The sequence below is a fragment of the Botryllus schlosseri genome, chromosome 10, assembly GCF_051294905.1.
Source record: "Botryllus schlosseri isolate E-star chromosome 10, Bs_hap1, whole genome shotgun sequence".
NCBI classification, from domain to species: domain Eukaryota; kingdom Metazoa; phylum Chordata; class Ascidiacea; order Stolidobranchia; family Styelidae; genus Botryllus; species Botryllus schlosseri.
In genome coordinates, this window is record NC_137245.1 from 10,150,465 (window position 1) to 10,166,399 (window position 15,935).

Sequence of the window (15,935 nt, forward strand, 5' to 3'; positions counted from 1 at the left end):
CCTCATTTGACACATGAAATTTTATAAGTATTAGCATTAGTAGATATGATTTGACTTCCATCATACATACGCAGATTGTTGTAATTCAACTCTGCGATCACAGTAAGCCAAATATTGATAATTGATATTCCGCTAATTAATTTGACGCATGACGTTCGTCATGATGGCGTTTAGGGTTCAGTTATATTATAGATAAAACGGTTTACATATACCCGTTATCGCTTTCACGGGTTGGTTGAACAAAGAACACAGTTAATATGAATTGATTGTCTTGACTCTGTGTGTCGGAAAAGTTTTTAGACACTGCCGTCTAACGATTGTGATCGAAGATAATTAGAAGAAAAACTTTAGTAATTCGGCAATTTCACAACAGAACAAAAGATTATTACATACTTTTTCTGACTCCATGACCTAGAGCGCGTTCGACCGGGATGAAAAAATGTCAAACATGGTACGGATCTCTCCCGCGACAAAATACTGCGAAAATCAGAGGTATATCAAACAAGCGGCCCGCGAGAGAGAAGATTTGTGTGGCAGGCGTCGGAATTTTGGATTTACTAGCTCCACAATTATTTTTTTGATTTGAAACCCTTAAATCCACTCCAAAATTGCCAAAAAATCTGAAACTACTCATCGAACGTCAACATCATATTACTTCCAAACGCTGCCATGCGGTGAAGTTAAGATCTGCGATTATGTCACTTTTCCTATGCACGATGGTAAAATATGAACCGTAGATCTTTCTTGACAGAAAATTGTTACTTGGACATGGACGCTACCTTCAATAGAATTACTCGGACTGACTCAACGATAAAATGACTCAAGTTGAGAAACGTTGAATGACTTGTAACCCGGAAGGCCTAGACTTGGTTGCAACCACGATTGCAGCAAACTTTTCATCATCACTCATGCTATCTCTAATATACTCATCTTGATCGAAATATTCGAGCATATAGGAGTTAAGTTAAAATGGAACATCTGAATGAGGCATTGGACGTATATGTGTACGTAAATGTAATGTTTATTTTTCTTGCCAGATCCGGCATGGTTTGCATGAAATATGTGTCTAAAAATTTTTTGGATGATTACATCCTCAACCAAAAATGGGCAAAAGCATCGAACATCAACAATTCATTAAATAGATAGGAGTATTTAGTTCCATCCTAGTTGTACGTAGGGAGAAATGAAGACAGATCTTTGTGACTGATACCAACGATGCATATTCCACCAATTTCAAAAGCAGTACTTCTACGGCTTTCCGATAGAGATAATTGGAACAGTTATTGAAAGATCCACCTCTACACCTACATCTGATGCTCTATACCTGTTTGCTGTAATGTTTCCGACAAGCATACATGAATTCAAGATGCATTGCATACTTGACGATACTAGCCTTGGAATTCGCCATACCGATTTCGTTTCTTCAGTTATAGAATCGAAAGGTAGAAATTGACACGTATAGTGTCCCAGGCCAATTCGTTGTTTGAGCAGTTGTGCACTACTACAGGTTTCCTCTATATTGCACACGAAATTGCATGCTGCACATCAGATGTTACGGTGTATTACCAATAACGAAAATCACTAACTGTCATCAGTATCTTAAGAAACAAATTTCCTCGACGGCAGCTAACAAACCGAATATTCCGCAATCTGCAATACGACTTTTAGTGACGCCTTACATCAACTCAGTCAATTTAACACAGACGCAGTACCGCTCAATAAAACGGCATCCAAACAGTCATGAATCAATTGCGGCTTCAGCGTCTACAAACAAACGAATTTATAAGACGGGTATATTTTGACTGGCTCGAACGTGAACGATCAAAAGCGTTCATCGTCAAAAATCAAGATACTGAGTTTTCACAAAACCAACTGGATGGCTTGAGATGTAAAGTTTACGATATAAATGATGCACCTCAAAAGTCTTCACGTCATCAACAATGTGTCCTTGCATTGGATGGTGCGATTCATGCAAACTGCAGGTTTTGTGTCACCAACTATAGCTATTTACGGTATCCGTGATGATCAACGAAGACAAGACCAGTATTAGAGTTGTAAATTCTAATTCAATTCGAATACAGCGTATATAAATTGGGCGACATCCATTCCTTTCACAGCCCCCATCGTCGATGCTGTTCTGCATAGTGCATATAGTCGTGGGAGCATGTCAGCGATTTTTTTTGGCAGATTCTGACCCTATATGTGTAATTACGTATATTTCATCCATACCGTCCTTCCGAAAGTTATCTTGTGCTTTCCCAGTGGTTCCATCCTAGCACTTCGAGTAGCGTGAGGAAACCTTGCACCACTGTAGCCCAAAAGGGTTGCGGGTTCGCGTAGACCAGGGGTGTCAAACAAACGGCCCGCGAAGTCATTCTGAGTACACTGAAGATGCTTGTAATATCCAGCCCATTTCGGAACAAATGTAGAAATATTTTTATAGGAAATACTCCCATCCAATATTCCCCCAATACAGGAAATGTCGAGCATATGTTCGTAGGTTACGTTATATCCCGCCGATATGGGTGTTGTGGTTTCACTCTAGTCATCATTATGAACATATCGGTTTCATTGGCGATAAATTTCGAGAAGGTGCACACTGAATTCGGAAGTTTATAAAAAAAAAATGGCGAACAGTAGTTATTCATAAATTGAAGCGAAACATCCGATGCGGAACCGTTATATGCAGGTTACATGGATAATATATTAGTTATACAAAATATAATTCAAATATCTGCGGTCGCGCTTCTGGATTACTTCCGACTCAAAATGTCCCTGGCTTCAGAAAAACCACACTCGTGATTTCATGAGAGTTACCAAAATTCCAACGTCCGCGATTACAGTTAAATCTCTTGTATTCGCAAAACTTTTACGCAGGGCCAAACGCTGCATCACGAATAATAAAGGGGGAATAAAAAGATTCCAACTAATTATAGTCCTTAGAGCCACTGTTTTAGCGGATCATAACTGTATTCAATCAGACAATTATTCTATTTTGTCGACATGTTGATCGCGAATAAAGATGTAGCTAGAATGGAACGCCTCTGATCCGTGATATAATGCAAGATGTTTATGCTTGATAATAAAGTAGTCAAGTGAAAAGGTCATGACATGAGCTAAAATTTTGTAATCATTTGACTGGTCCGGCCCGCGGGTGAAAAAAAGGTTCGAACCCGGCCCGTGAGGCAATTTGAGTTTAACACCCCCCGCGTAGACCAGGCTCGACTGTGCATTGTGCAATAGGGGTGTTCAAAAATGACTTTTTTCTCAAATTGTATTGGCTACTTGATAAAATTGTTAGGTTACCTAATTGAAGCCTGCACACCAAATTTGGTTCAATTCCAACCAGTAGCCGCATTGCTACAGGAAAATAAATTTTTTTTTATTTATTTTACGAAAATATTTTTAAAAAAATTCAAAATTTTCTGTTTATCCCATGAAATTGTTGGGTTGTCTATAGAAACGATGCTCAACAAACTTGGCTCAATTCCAACCAGTGGAAGCGGAGTTATTGCCGTCAAACATTTGGGATTTGAATAAAATGGTATTTACGGTGGCCAGTTCTTCAATTATTTATTATAAGTGTGCCCACCTTAAATACTATCTGTAGCAATGCGGCTACTGGTTGGAATTGAACCAATTTTGATGCGCAGGCTTCAATTAGGTAACCTAACAATTTTATCAAGTAGCCAATACAATTCGAGAAAAAAGTCATTTTGACACCCCTACGTGCAATCCCTTCCCAAGTGTTGGAGATTTATCTAGGTTCCTCATCGACATGTGATATGCGGATGTTGCGAGGTATAAAAACTCTGGTGTGCAAGTGGGCCGTGCCAAACGTTGGCATTTCAGACATCATAATATGCAACATCGGTGCGGAGTAGAAATAAGGTCAACGCCTTTGCCCAAATCTCAACAGCATGGTCGAATTGCCCTAGTGATGACTTTTTTAGTTTTAACCTTCCCGAATGCTAACAGCGTGAGCAAGTTGGCGTAAAACTGCTGTCATGGACGGTGGAGGCCCCTCACAACGCCGCATGAGCTCACGGGCGAATTCAAGGAAGAGAATGAAAAAGAGCGATGAAGCCTAAAAATGATATAGATCGAACACGGATACATCGGATATTAGAATGAGGGGATTGCCAAATTGAGAGACCGTAATCGGTAGTTTCGACACTCTTCCATCCGTTCATTACAACGCATTGAACATTGAGTTTCCAGAACGGATAGAACCCCCGGCACTGCCATAGTCCTGATTTGGATTCGAAATTTAGGTTGTACGTTGATTTAGCACATTTTTAAGCGACTAGTCCATCCAATCCCATAACGATTCAAACTTTCATTGGCATTTACGAAGCAGCACAAATTGGTTAATGGAAATAACGAACATATAAATTTCCACTAATGCTGCCGATCTTTTCGTTATATAGCAGACCTATACTTATATATACCTAGGATTACCATACGTGCTCTTTTAATACGATTTGTCCTCTTTTTTGACTTCTTTGAAAGTGTCCTCGGAGGACGCCCAAATGTCCTCTTTTTTGAGATTTTGACTTTTGAATTTTGTTTAGATATAGGGCCAAATTCGACTGAGACAGAATAAGTCAGTAGAGTAGTAACGCTCCGGCGGCTATTTCGAGAGCTGGGCCGGAAAGTTGACCCTTTTTTCTTTCTTTTCTCATTCAACCACTCTATAGCGTGAAAGAAAAAACTGTATTTTGGGCGCTGAGCGAGAATATTCACTTTTTTTAATCAAAAGCCTGATGATGTGAAAGAAAAACTGTATCTTTCTGGAATTGAGCGAGAAAGTTGACCTTTTTTTAGTCAACCGACCACGAAGTTTGAAAATCTACCATTTTTTACAGGATTTTCCTCCGGTTTCGCAAGTTTTAAAATTTCCAAAAAGTGTCGTCTTTTCAGATTTCCAAAATATGGTAACCCTATATTTACCCCATTTCTTCGGTATATTAAAATTCGATGAGCATATACTGAATTGACTGTTTTAGAATTGGTGATTTCCCTCATATTCCTATAATACTGGTAAACACAATTTTTGTTTACTTAGATCAGACAATTGATGAAGACTAACTTTTGGGCGCTGAATTAAAAAAAGACTTCTGTTTTCTCCATCACGTCAAGTTTTTGGGGTAGGCACCCACTCACTTGTCTCATAACCCACATAAAAGTACTACTTTTAATATTTTACGTTTATTGTATAAAACGTTTCAAAAACCACAAGCAGTCGAAAGTAAATCAATAGACTCCAAATAAACATTTGCACTGCTTTATTTGGTTGATTTAAACTGATATTGCTTCTGCAGGACAAATAAAGTACGAGTTTCAGGGTCTAAATTTACGCTAATAACTCATAATTCTGTGGGTTGTCTCGTTTGATGCTACAGCGATAGTTAGCTAACTTATGTAAGCTCCAATCTACTCTGGTATCTTACTCCCACCTAGGGTTGCAACTTAAAATAAATATGTTTAAAACTTATCTTCCATTGTTTTTAAAGTTTTTTATAGCCATGACGTCACGAATATTCAATTGCGACGTCATAGTGGATTGACATTGACAATAGGGTAAAATATAGCTCCTTTGGCGAAATATATGTACTATTGCCGTTGAACAGACTATTTTGAGGGCTCCAACCATTCCATATCGATATACGTCGGCTATATCGGGTGGTAGTTGTCCGTAGGCTCATACAACATGTTTTTTTGTAAAGAATTCACACAATTATGGCATAATTTTTCAACTTAAAAAAGCAGAATTTCGTTTTTTTGAAGGCTTCTTTTTAAAACACTGTTTAAACATGTTTAAACGAAGTGTTCTAAAACATCGTTTCTTTTAAATGCGACCCTACCCCTGCCATCTTCATATATTGGGGGATGCTTTCTCCTTGTCTATCGCTAACTATGCCAAGGTTTAGATATTTTAGCTTTTTTGAATGTTTGCTGTCCGACATAAACATATGGCAGTGGCACATGTGCATCAGGGTTACACGTGCACTCTTATTGTATGACCACTAAGAAAACACAGAATTTCAAAGCTGGCACATATGAACCAATCCCAATCGTGCCTGTGATATTGCAATAATTCAATGTTTCTGTACCATTCTCAATGTTTCTGTATTATTCACGATGACTGAGTGTGCAATTGTTTCTGCAACTAAGACGTTGCCGTTATGGAGAATGTCACATTTTAGGATGCTTTTTGAGCTACCAATAGACACTTGCCATTCACTTGAGTTGTAAATCGGGATTCCTATCTCCTCCAGCAATCCATGGTCAGTATCATGCCAATTCCAGTATCACGGCAATACACAAATCTACCGAAGGTAGCCCTACGATCGATTCTCATGATCGAAAGTGAGATATCTTCGCTCTCTTGCCAAGTAATCTTTCCTCAATTCGCAAGGATGCTAAAAGTTCCCAATATTTCACTTCCTAGTCCCAAAGCCTATGTCAGATCATTCAACTCGTGTTGATGGACTACTCCAAGTTCTGAATCGTCTTCGATTTCAAAATCTTCATCATTAGGCCCACCACCCGTAAAATATTCATCTTGATCCAAATTAACGAGCTTATAGGAGTTTCAAGTTACACTGGATACCCTGAATGGGGCGTTGGACCTATAGCTGATAGTAAATGTAATGTTGATTTTTCTTGCCATATCCTGCAGTTTGCATCAAATATGTGTCTGAAATATCCTCGGATGATTGCATCCTCTAACCAAAAATGGGTGAAAGCATCGGCCTAGATCCATACCAGTACCTTTTCTTCCAAATAATTCAATTGACCCCGTGGCTATATAACTTAATATATGATAAAAGTGTGGACTTTTATGTGATATGGAAAAGTAATATGGCTAAATAAGTAAAAATTTGCATATTTTTGGCATATGTCGTAAAGCAAAAACTTGACGTGATAGAAGAAAACCAGCGGCAGTTTTGGACTCGGCATTCCAAAGTTAGCCTAAATCAAGTGCAACATCATAGTCAACAAATTTTTCGTTCAAAATTGTTGCCCAGTGTAATTACGCAATGGCGCGGCCCTGGAACAGATTTGTATTTTGAATGTGGTCCTTGAGCTGACACATCTGCCCACTCTTGACATGAAAATGAACCACCTGATTGTGAATATGAACCTCTTTTAATGGAACTTCGACCTGATCGATTCTTTTTTATTCAAAATGATATAATGAATCGAAAGAAATACCAAAGCTTTTTACAGTGCATCGTCAAATTATCACTTCATGTTCCAAAATAATGATACCCTACCTCCGCCCGTTCCGTGTTGTGGGATTTGTTTATTCCTGTCTGTTAATTATTTGGTAATGCCTAGAAAGGTTTCCGACCACTCGACGCTTTCATATTCAATATAATGTTCTAACAACGCGAACAACAACAATTGTTCTCTCGATTATCTTGATCCTTTCAAAAAGGAAACACATTAAACCAATTAACTTTGCAATGTTCTTCAAGCACCGTGTCGCTTTGAGATGATCGAACTTCAAACGCTTAATTCAGGTAAATGAACGTGAAAGCATGATGCCTAGGAAGTGAGCTTGTCACAATTTGCCAGCAAAAACGTCGAGGAGTGGTGCTTCCGATTAAGGGTCGGCTACAACTATCTGCGTTATCCGTTTTCATAAATACGAAATATTTCAATACAATTGAATGGTATGTTTAGGTCAGTGGCTTTTAATCGCTGTTCCATGGAACACTAGCGGTTCCGTGAGTCAGCCCAGTGGTTCCGCGGAGGTCAAGACACACACTTAACTCATGACATATGCTTTGTGATGTTACGCCCGTCTTGCCATCATTGGTTGCAGGCAATTATAGGGTCGGTTAGCAGTCCAATTATGACTGCTGGGCCAGTACACCGTGTGCAGCGGCGTACGCAGATGAGGTTTAGGGTCCGAAATCGAAAATCCGACCCTCTGAAATGTCAATTCTATATCCAATAAATTTAAGCACGTTTGTAATTAAACAGCTGTTACCAAACTAGTGTTTTGACCCAACGATACGAGGGGGCGACGAGGTCGACTCCACAATTCCTACGTAAGTATTGGAGGTTTATCTAGGCTCCTTTTCGACATATCATCAGTGTAAGCGGTGTCTTATAAAGCCCAGAAGTGGGCCGTGCTACAAGTCGGCAGCTACGGAATAAAAAATGAAGAAAATTGGCCTTTTGTAAATGACCATAGTAATCGCCGCCATGAATACCACAAACAACAACAACAGCAACGATAAGATGACACTTTCCACGGTGAAGCCTCGCATTTCTGCACTGGCATATGATTTGGAACAGCAGATTCACACCGATTTTCAATAAATATTAATCATGTTTTCGTTTTGTGTGAAAATTATAATCTAATACTTTTGGTCTTTCAACACGCTGTTGCTTCATGGGTCATTTTGTGCACCAGTATTCTATAGCAATGTAGATGTCTAGACAGAGGCCGGGAACATTTTGCGTCAAAGGAACCATATTTGTCCAGTATTTTCGTTTGTAGTTTGCAAAGAGCCATGCAGCGATGTCCAACAACTGTTAAGGTCAGAATTGAAGATTCATGATACAAAAGCGATATTCACTACATCGGAATTGTCATGTGACGATTTAACTGGGGTTACCATATGTCCTATTTTAAGAGGATTTGCCCTGATATTTCAAGAAATTGGAAGTGTCGTCCGAAGACGCACAAAGGTCCTCTTTTTTAAGATTCATCCTCTTTTTTAAGAAAAAGTGTTAAAATACTTGCAAAAATTGGACGGTAGGGTTGGTTAAAAAAGAAACGAAAACTACGTCCCAACGAGTATTTCAGGAGCGAACTCGTTAAAATAACCCTTTTTTCAGTTAACCCACGACTATTACTCGAAGATTTTTCCGAATCACCCGTTTTCTCGTCCTGTATTGTAACTTTTAAAGCTTTTGAAGGGTGTCCTCTTTTCGGATCTTCGGCAACCCTATGGATATAAACCACAAACCACGCAAGTTAACCCGGTTGCCAGACATCTGACCATGCGTAACTTTAGCTTAGCTACAGAGAACGCGAACCTTTCGCAAGACAGCCTACATATTGTAATAGTATTTTCGTGAGACCATTATGATATTTATCGAAACGTCGGGTAATTAATAGGGCTGGGCAAAATCGAGTACCTGAGTGATTCGATTCTGAATCACGTAATATGCTTCGAGTCGAGTCGAGTAATCGAGTATCACTCATTATGACGTCATAACAGATTGTAATGCGTCAAAGTTCAAATATGTACCGTTTATGCCACCACAAAGAATATAATGCCCGTTATCCATCTCATAAATGATACTTTGGTATTTTTCGACCATACCGATTTCATTTCACTTGGTGACAATGTTGTCGGATAATCATGACTTCGGAAATGTGCTATGTCCAGTATCCATTGTAGCTTTGTACGATATGTTTAGTATGCTACGATACCGCCAATCAAGGTTTCAAGGCTTCAACAGTGGATGATGGTATCGAAACTATAATTCTAGATGATAAATTAACTTTCAGTGGCGATAAGCGTATAATTTCAGTACTCGAAAAAATCGACTTTTGCTACTCGACTCGAATCATTAAAATTAATACTCGATTCAGATTCGAGTACTCGAATCATTGTGCCCAGCCCTAGTAATTAACATGCAATAACATTCTGAAAGAAAACCAACATTAGCACACAAAAGTGAAAATGTGAATCTACTGTTTGTTCTTCACTATCACGCTTTTCAGGGCATTTTATCCGTAGAGGACATTGCAATTGTTGTACTGGCGGTGAAGCACGGTTCAATAAGCCGCTCCGAACTGGGATAAGTTTAGCGAAAGATAACTTATCGCTTCACCCTTGACTCCGCCAGTATGCCAACACTTGCTTTATTATACGAATGCGTTTTATTCAGCAGTAAATCACTAAAACTCGATCAGAACAAATAAGGATGTGAGCAGTAGTAGAAGAATACTAAGCAACGGCTATATACGACAGCGTCTAATGCACAAACGTCAGCTAATTAGCAGGAACAACAAATAGCAGAGTTCACATTGCTTTAGTCTACGCATTGCTGGTTTTCTTCTTCTGTTGGAACACTATCATCAATCGGTGTAGCTGCAGGATGACTACCAACGCATTCTTGCAGGTGAAAAAGATCATCATGTGACTTATGATGTCTAAACCTGTGTGAAAACAGCAAACATAGCTCATCCACATTTTCTTTATAGCCATTGCACCATTAGCATCTTCATAACAAACAGACGGGGGAAAAAGACCAACATTCTAATACTTAAATCTGAATTTTATTGGGCTCAGGGTTGCACAGTGCAATATATAGAGCTGCTTCGTGGTCAAATGACCGAGCACTTTAAGCATTTACTCAACCGCACCCGACACATATGTATTGTGTATTTCCATGGTTCCTAACATTTTTCTCTCAGCGCTCCCATTCGGAAATTTTCATGGTTTGCCCCCCCCCCCCCCATATTTTAAATACTTTACGAATGAGGATGAGGTAGGTAGAGGTACAAGTCTGGTCGATTTGCCGGGTTCGGACTATTAAAAATATTTTGCGATTCAATCATGCCCGATGACCACTCGAGCAATTACCGAACTAATAATTGTATGCACTATTTTCGGGATCAAATCAAGGTTCTTATAATAAATGCTATGTACGTGCTCATGCCTATCGGGTTTGAGCCTAATGTACACAGCCTGATTCGGTGACGTTGTATTTTGCAGCTCTTGGAGACAGGATATTTACTCAATCATACTGAACAGAGACATTCAAATATGCATATTGTACAAAAGGCTCTCACTCTTTAAAATAAATAAAGTGTAGCTATATTTCCGGAGAATAGAGGCATTGCTACACTTGCTTTTATGCTTCAACATGTATGTTCTGCAGACAAAAGAACTGAATGTAATTAGAACTCAAACTATGATACTGGGGGAAAAAAGTGAAATACAAATACCACGTCTAAAAATCGGAAAATATATTTCATGTCTTTTGTCCATCAAGCTTCAAAGGTGATCTGCTGAAACAGGTGTAACGTTAAAAAAGCCACATTTTCCAGATTTGCAGGACACGTCATCGGCTGCTAGATTACGATATGATAGGTAATTGCTAGATTGCGAAACGGTAGTTTCAAATGTTATGGTGGGCCATATTTACTGTGATGAAATATTTGATATGGGCGACAATGCGGTGTGAGCGGAGCTAAGCAATCCGGTGCCTAAATTATATTCACTGATACTTTTGTGAAAACTAATTTGTCACTCCATAACTACTGTGCACGAAGCGCTACAAAATTTCTGAGCTTTACTTAACTTTTATGAATATTAAATGTGGGTACTGCGTGAAAACAGCCCCGATATTCCTAAGACTATCTTTCGTGTCGGGGGATTAAACTACTTCTATTTGACAAACTGAAAATAGCGAAAAGTAAGTAAGTAGATCACAAAATATTACCAAGTAGAAGTAGAAGTAGAGAAATCAGATCAACTTGAGTAAGTACCAGAAGTAGAGGAAAACTACTTGAGTATTTCCAAAAAGTAGAACTACTTCGTTACTGACCACCTCTGGTTTCGACACACATCTATGTATTCATTGCATGACATTGTACATGGTGTGTCTGGAGCGGGTAAAATGATAAAACCACAGATTATGTCACACTGAGAAATTTGAATTCGATAACTTATGTTATATGTCGACCTTGTTCACCACATTTTCTTGCGGCACATCTGGGCAGTCCTATGGGAATATAAGTGTGTATCGGCACACGGGTTGAGAACCACGGGCCTAGGCCCAGGTGGGTGTCTGATTTAAAAGAATACTCCAAGTCGTCTCGACACCTTCATATCGTTTCATTGTATAGCAGTATTCTGGTGGTTTGACTTGATGAAGTTATTAATAATAAAACTGATTCGTTGTCACGGTAGTTATGATCTCAAACTTCTACTCAATGGTTTAAGAAGCAAAACGAATCGTTATTTTACACTTTGGATATTGTACGTAGAAAACAGTTTTGGATGGATTTGCTTTACGTTTACTAGTGCAATAGTCCTGGCAACCGACCGAAATGGCCCCTCGTACCATGGTAAGTTGGTAAATGAATAAAGTCTCGTAAGGTGCTCCTATTTACATATTCACTTGTCATTTTGTGTTACAGCTACTATCATCCGTGTTTCAAAATAGAAAGTAGCTACCTCTGATTGACTAATAAAGATATGCGACCATATCTACTTTATGACTATTACTTTTCAGTTGAGTAGGCTACTTTACAGACCTGCAACTTTCTATTAATGGGCAAAACGAAAGAAAAATTTTGGCCGCAGCCGTTTTCTTCAGAACGCCACAGTAATGGAGCTGCAATGTATTGAAATTTCCAGATTGGCTTCACGCTCCAGCAGTCACGCAGATATCGAACTTTATATAGTTGTTAGCCGATGTTATGAAGGAAATAGAATACATCATTAGGCCCGATTTTGACATAAATCTCCTGACTGGACAATTGGACATCTTCCGTTGAACGCGGTATCTAAACCACCTTGGCGTGTACGACATCTTTTCTTCATAACATCGGCTGACATCTATATAAAGTTTGATCTCTGCGTGACTGCTGGAGCGTGAAGCCCTTGTGGAAATTTCAATACATTGCAGCTCTATTACGGTGGCGTTCCGAAGTAAACGGCTGCGGCCAAAATTTTTCTTTCGTTTTGCCCTTCAATTTGAGACTGCATTATTTTTAGAGTGCAGTGCCTCTTTAAAGTGGATATATCTTGGGAATCGTCACTTCTACTTGAAATCCAGTTGAAATTACAGTATAACTCACTCTCTACATCTATTGGAGTACTGATGATGAATGCGTATAGACCAGTGGTTCTCAACCGCCGGTCCGCGGACCGGTGCCGGTCCGCGACGACCTTCCTGCCGGTCCGCCAGGTATTTTACAATTTTATACCTTGGTTTCAAGATGCTACAAGTAAGAGCTGACTCGCCAAACCGCGCAGTTTGCACGATCATTCGTTTTCGATGTAGGCCTATTCATTTCGTGCAGAACCGTAACTACCGCATCCAGACCCCCTACTGAAGGAGGCCCAAAGTGATTTCGTGAATGAACATAAATTATAGAGCATTTGTTTGAAACTTCATCCAACTTTGAAAAAAAATCACGCTTCTCCCGATTAAGTGTCACTAAATGCCTTGATTGCTGGGTGCCCTTCCCCCAAGAAATACGCATGATATATAGGAATAGGCATTCCGGCGTCAGCCATTGCCGCGCTGCGACGCACCAACACATGATGAAGTTTAAGCGAACACAAGACTGCGAAAAGTGTGCCAAAGATTCGGCAGAGAGAACACCTTGGCCGAAAAGGACCGCCCTTCGTTGACCGAAAACTTCGATATATATGTGTGACATTCTCCATAGGCACCTAAATGGCTGGAGCAGAATTTCGCTGTCATGACAATCTGTACCCCACAAGACAAAAACCATCCCACAGATAACAGTTATTTTCCAGTGAAGAAATAGTAATTTGGAATCGTGTGCGTATTCTAGTTTAGTGCGCTTGTGCGATATCAATATCCATTCACTATATATAACAGACAGTACTTCACAAAATAATGACATATAACGAAGTAATTATTCCAACAAGCCCGCCTAATACGTTTAATATTGATGAGGTGTCGAATATTTTCCAAGACAACACCTTACTCAGCTCTACCGGAAAATCTGATAATTCTGAGAGGATAAAAAATTAGAGCAATATATATACGCAATTAATAATATTATTGACCGATTCGGTCATGAAGTATAAAAAAATTTCGCGCTTTGCGCGATTAGGCTGCATAAACTCTCTGCATACATGGAGTAGAATGGACGTGTTCACGAGTACTGGTGAAAAATTCATCTAACTGTAGGAAGAATAAGACCAATGTTTTTTTTTGGGTTGGCTGACGAAGTGGTTTTGCGGCCCCGGGTTTGTGGATGGCCAGGTGTAGCTGTGGTGAGGTGTTTTCGTGCGGCGCATTGTATCTGCAGTAGCAAGAGTTGCATACATCTGGTGTTGTGGGCAATGAGAATTGATCAAGGTAGCACGACAAGGTGCTTGGTTCGACTCCGAAACACTTCTTCTCTCGATATTGTCGAAGAGAAGAATATTAATCCAGTTGGCGTCCTCGGTTACATCCATGGCCTACGGCTCGAAAGACTGTAAAAGACTCTCGGCGGCAGCACGTGTATCTGCGCAAGGCAATTCTACTTCGACTCAGCAAACTCACTACCGTACGGATCACATGGATGCAATGTTCCCTCTAATTACCGAAGATTCTGCGCACACTCACCAACTCAGTGCGCAGACCCTTGGACAACAGTGCGTAACGACTAAAAAAAGGTCATCACTTCGGATTTTTTGTGCGCAAGTTAGATTTTCTGTGCGCAGAAACCCCTTAAAATGTCACTCTCTAGCACCATAAACTTGCAAAAAATCGGCAGCATACTTCAACTTTTCGGTTGATCTCAATTTTTGAAAGTCCCCCGGTCCGTCAAGTATTTTTCGAAATTTTACCGGTCCGCGAGGTGAAAAAGGTTGAGAACCACTGGTATAGACCACATCTGAGTAGTATGTAGTATGCGTAGATGTTACAGTGTGGTTGGTTTCTATAAAGCTCTGGGTTACGTGTTGACTGGTAACCTTATCTCTACATTTTAAAACTGGTTGCCCAATTGCCCATTCAAGATATCTTTACGTCACTGCTTCCGTCACGTTGCTTAATTGGAAATCATAAGCCATGGCCATGACTACTAAATGGCATCTAAAAGTTTAAGAAGCCCGACTCTCTATTAGTAAGGGATTGACTCGCCGAATATACGATCATGCGATTTCATCGTTTGGCGTTACCGTCGGAATTATGCGAGTATTGTCTTCAACTCTGCACCGCAGTCGAAAACATAAGACGAGTGACGAACATACCGAATAGCAGGTAGAGTCGAAACGTCAGGAATGGTAAGTCCTGCAGTAGGGCGGAAAATACAATCCCCACCATCTCCGCCGTAGTTCTGTCAACGTTGGAACAAACGCCCGATTCATCCCTATTGAAGCGGACATATTTTGAAAACGGATGAAATTTGTTGTGGTCATGCATTACTAGCTACCTTGTGGCCGCATGCTTTTCCCGCGATCTGCGACTGCTTGGTTTGTTTGCGGTGATGACGAGAGGGTACTGCATCAAGCTAATTGTCCAGAGAGAAAGAGTCGGGTAAACAATAAAGGGGGCATGGAATGCCTATAAAATATACAGGTATAGTCTAAATACACAGCGCGAAAACATAACTTGAATTCCTACACTAGCCTACTATACGGGTAGATCATTATCACTTCATGTTACAGAGATGGTCAGAGTATAGTCAGCGGTGTTACTTATCTAGAAGTTCGTAGACCCGTAAAAGTGATTGATACTTATCACAACACCATACTCATCCCTTGTCAATGTATTAAGTGTCAAATTTTCGATGTTTTGCAGAAAAACACTGTTGGGCTAGAAGTAGAGGCAGTCTGCAAACATACGCCACTCTAACAAGCAGTAACAGTATAGACCAGGGGTCTGGAACCTTTTTGGTCCGAAGAGCCATATTGGCCCTATTTATTTTTCATTTCAACTCCCAGAGAGCCATATATGTTAATCAACTGTTACATCACAATTGAAAATTCGTGACGTCATATGGTAGTACTAATTCGAATTCACTATGGGATTCGTCGCGTGCACCACATTTTCTCTGTAGAACTTGTGCTAATCATATTATTTGCCTTATTTTGAGCCTGCGAAACTTGAGTTAAATAAAAAAAGTTACATCTTTTTATTTGTATTACCGTGATCGAGAACCACATGTGCTTCGAAGATTAAGGCAATAAATATTTCCA

At 39.7% G+C, this 15,935-nt stretch overlaps 2 protein-coding genes across 2 annotated transcripts in view; one reads left to right on the plus strand and one right to left on the minus strand.

The window, feature by feature from the left end:
- The window catches only part of LOC145449116 (ciliary microtubule inner protein 2C-like), a 231,067-nt gene that overhangs the window by 52,600 nt on the left and 162,532 nt on the right, over positions 1-15,935 (plus strand). The gene's annotated exons all lie outside the window — the stretch shown is intronic.
- LOC145447696 (transmembrane protein 26-like) lies at positions 9,667-15,344 on the minus strand. The gene is made up of 3 exons (XM_080325949.1): positions 15,170-15,344; positions 14,988-15,106; positions 9,667-10,195 (listed from the first exon to the last, which is right to left on the minus strand). The coding sequence occupies exons 1-3, from the start codon at positions 15,241-15,243 to the stop codon at positions 10,074-10,076; spliced, it is 315 nt and encodes a 104-aa protein (XP_080182075.1). The 5' UTR covers positions 15,244-15,344; the 3' UTR covers positions 9,667-10,073.

Coding starts and splice junctions, on each gene's coding strand:
- LOC145447696 (XM_080325949.1), bottom strand. CDS start 15,243: ATGCAGTACCCTCTCGTCATCACCGCAAACAAACCAAGCAGTCGCAGA. Junction 15,107..15,169: donor GAAAAGCATGCGGCCACAAG/GTAGCTAGTAAT, acceptor CCGCTTCAATAG/GGATGAATCGGGCGTTTGTT. Junction 10,196..14,987: donor TCGACTCTACCTGCTATTCG/GTATGTTCGTCA, acceptor GTTTTCACACAG/GTTTAGACATCATAAGTCAC.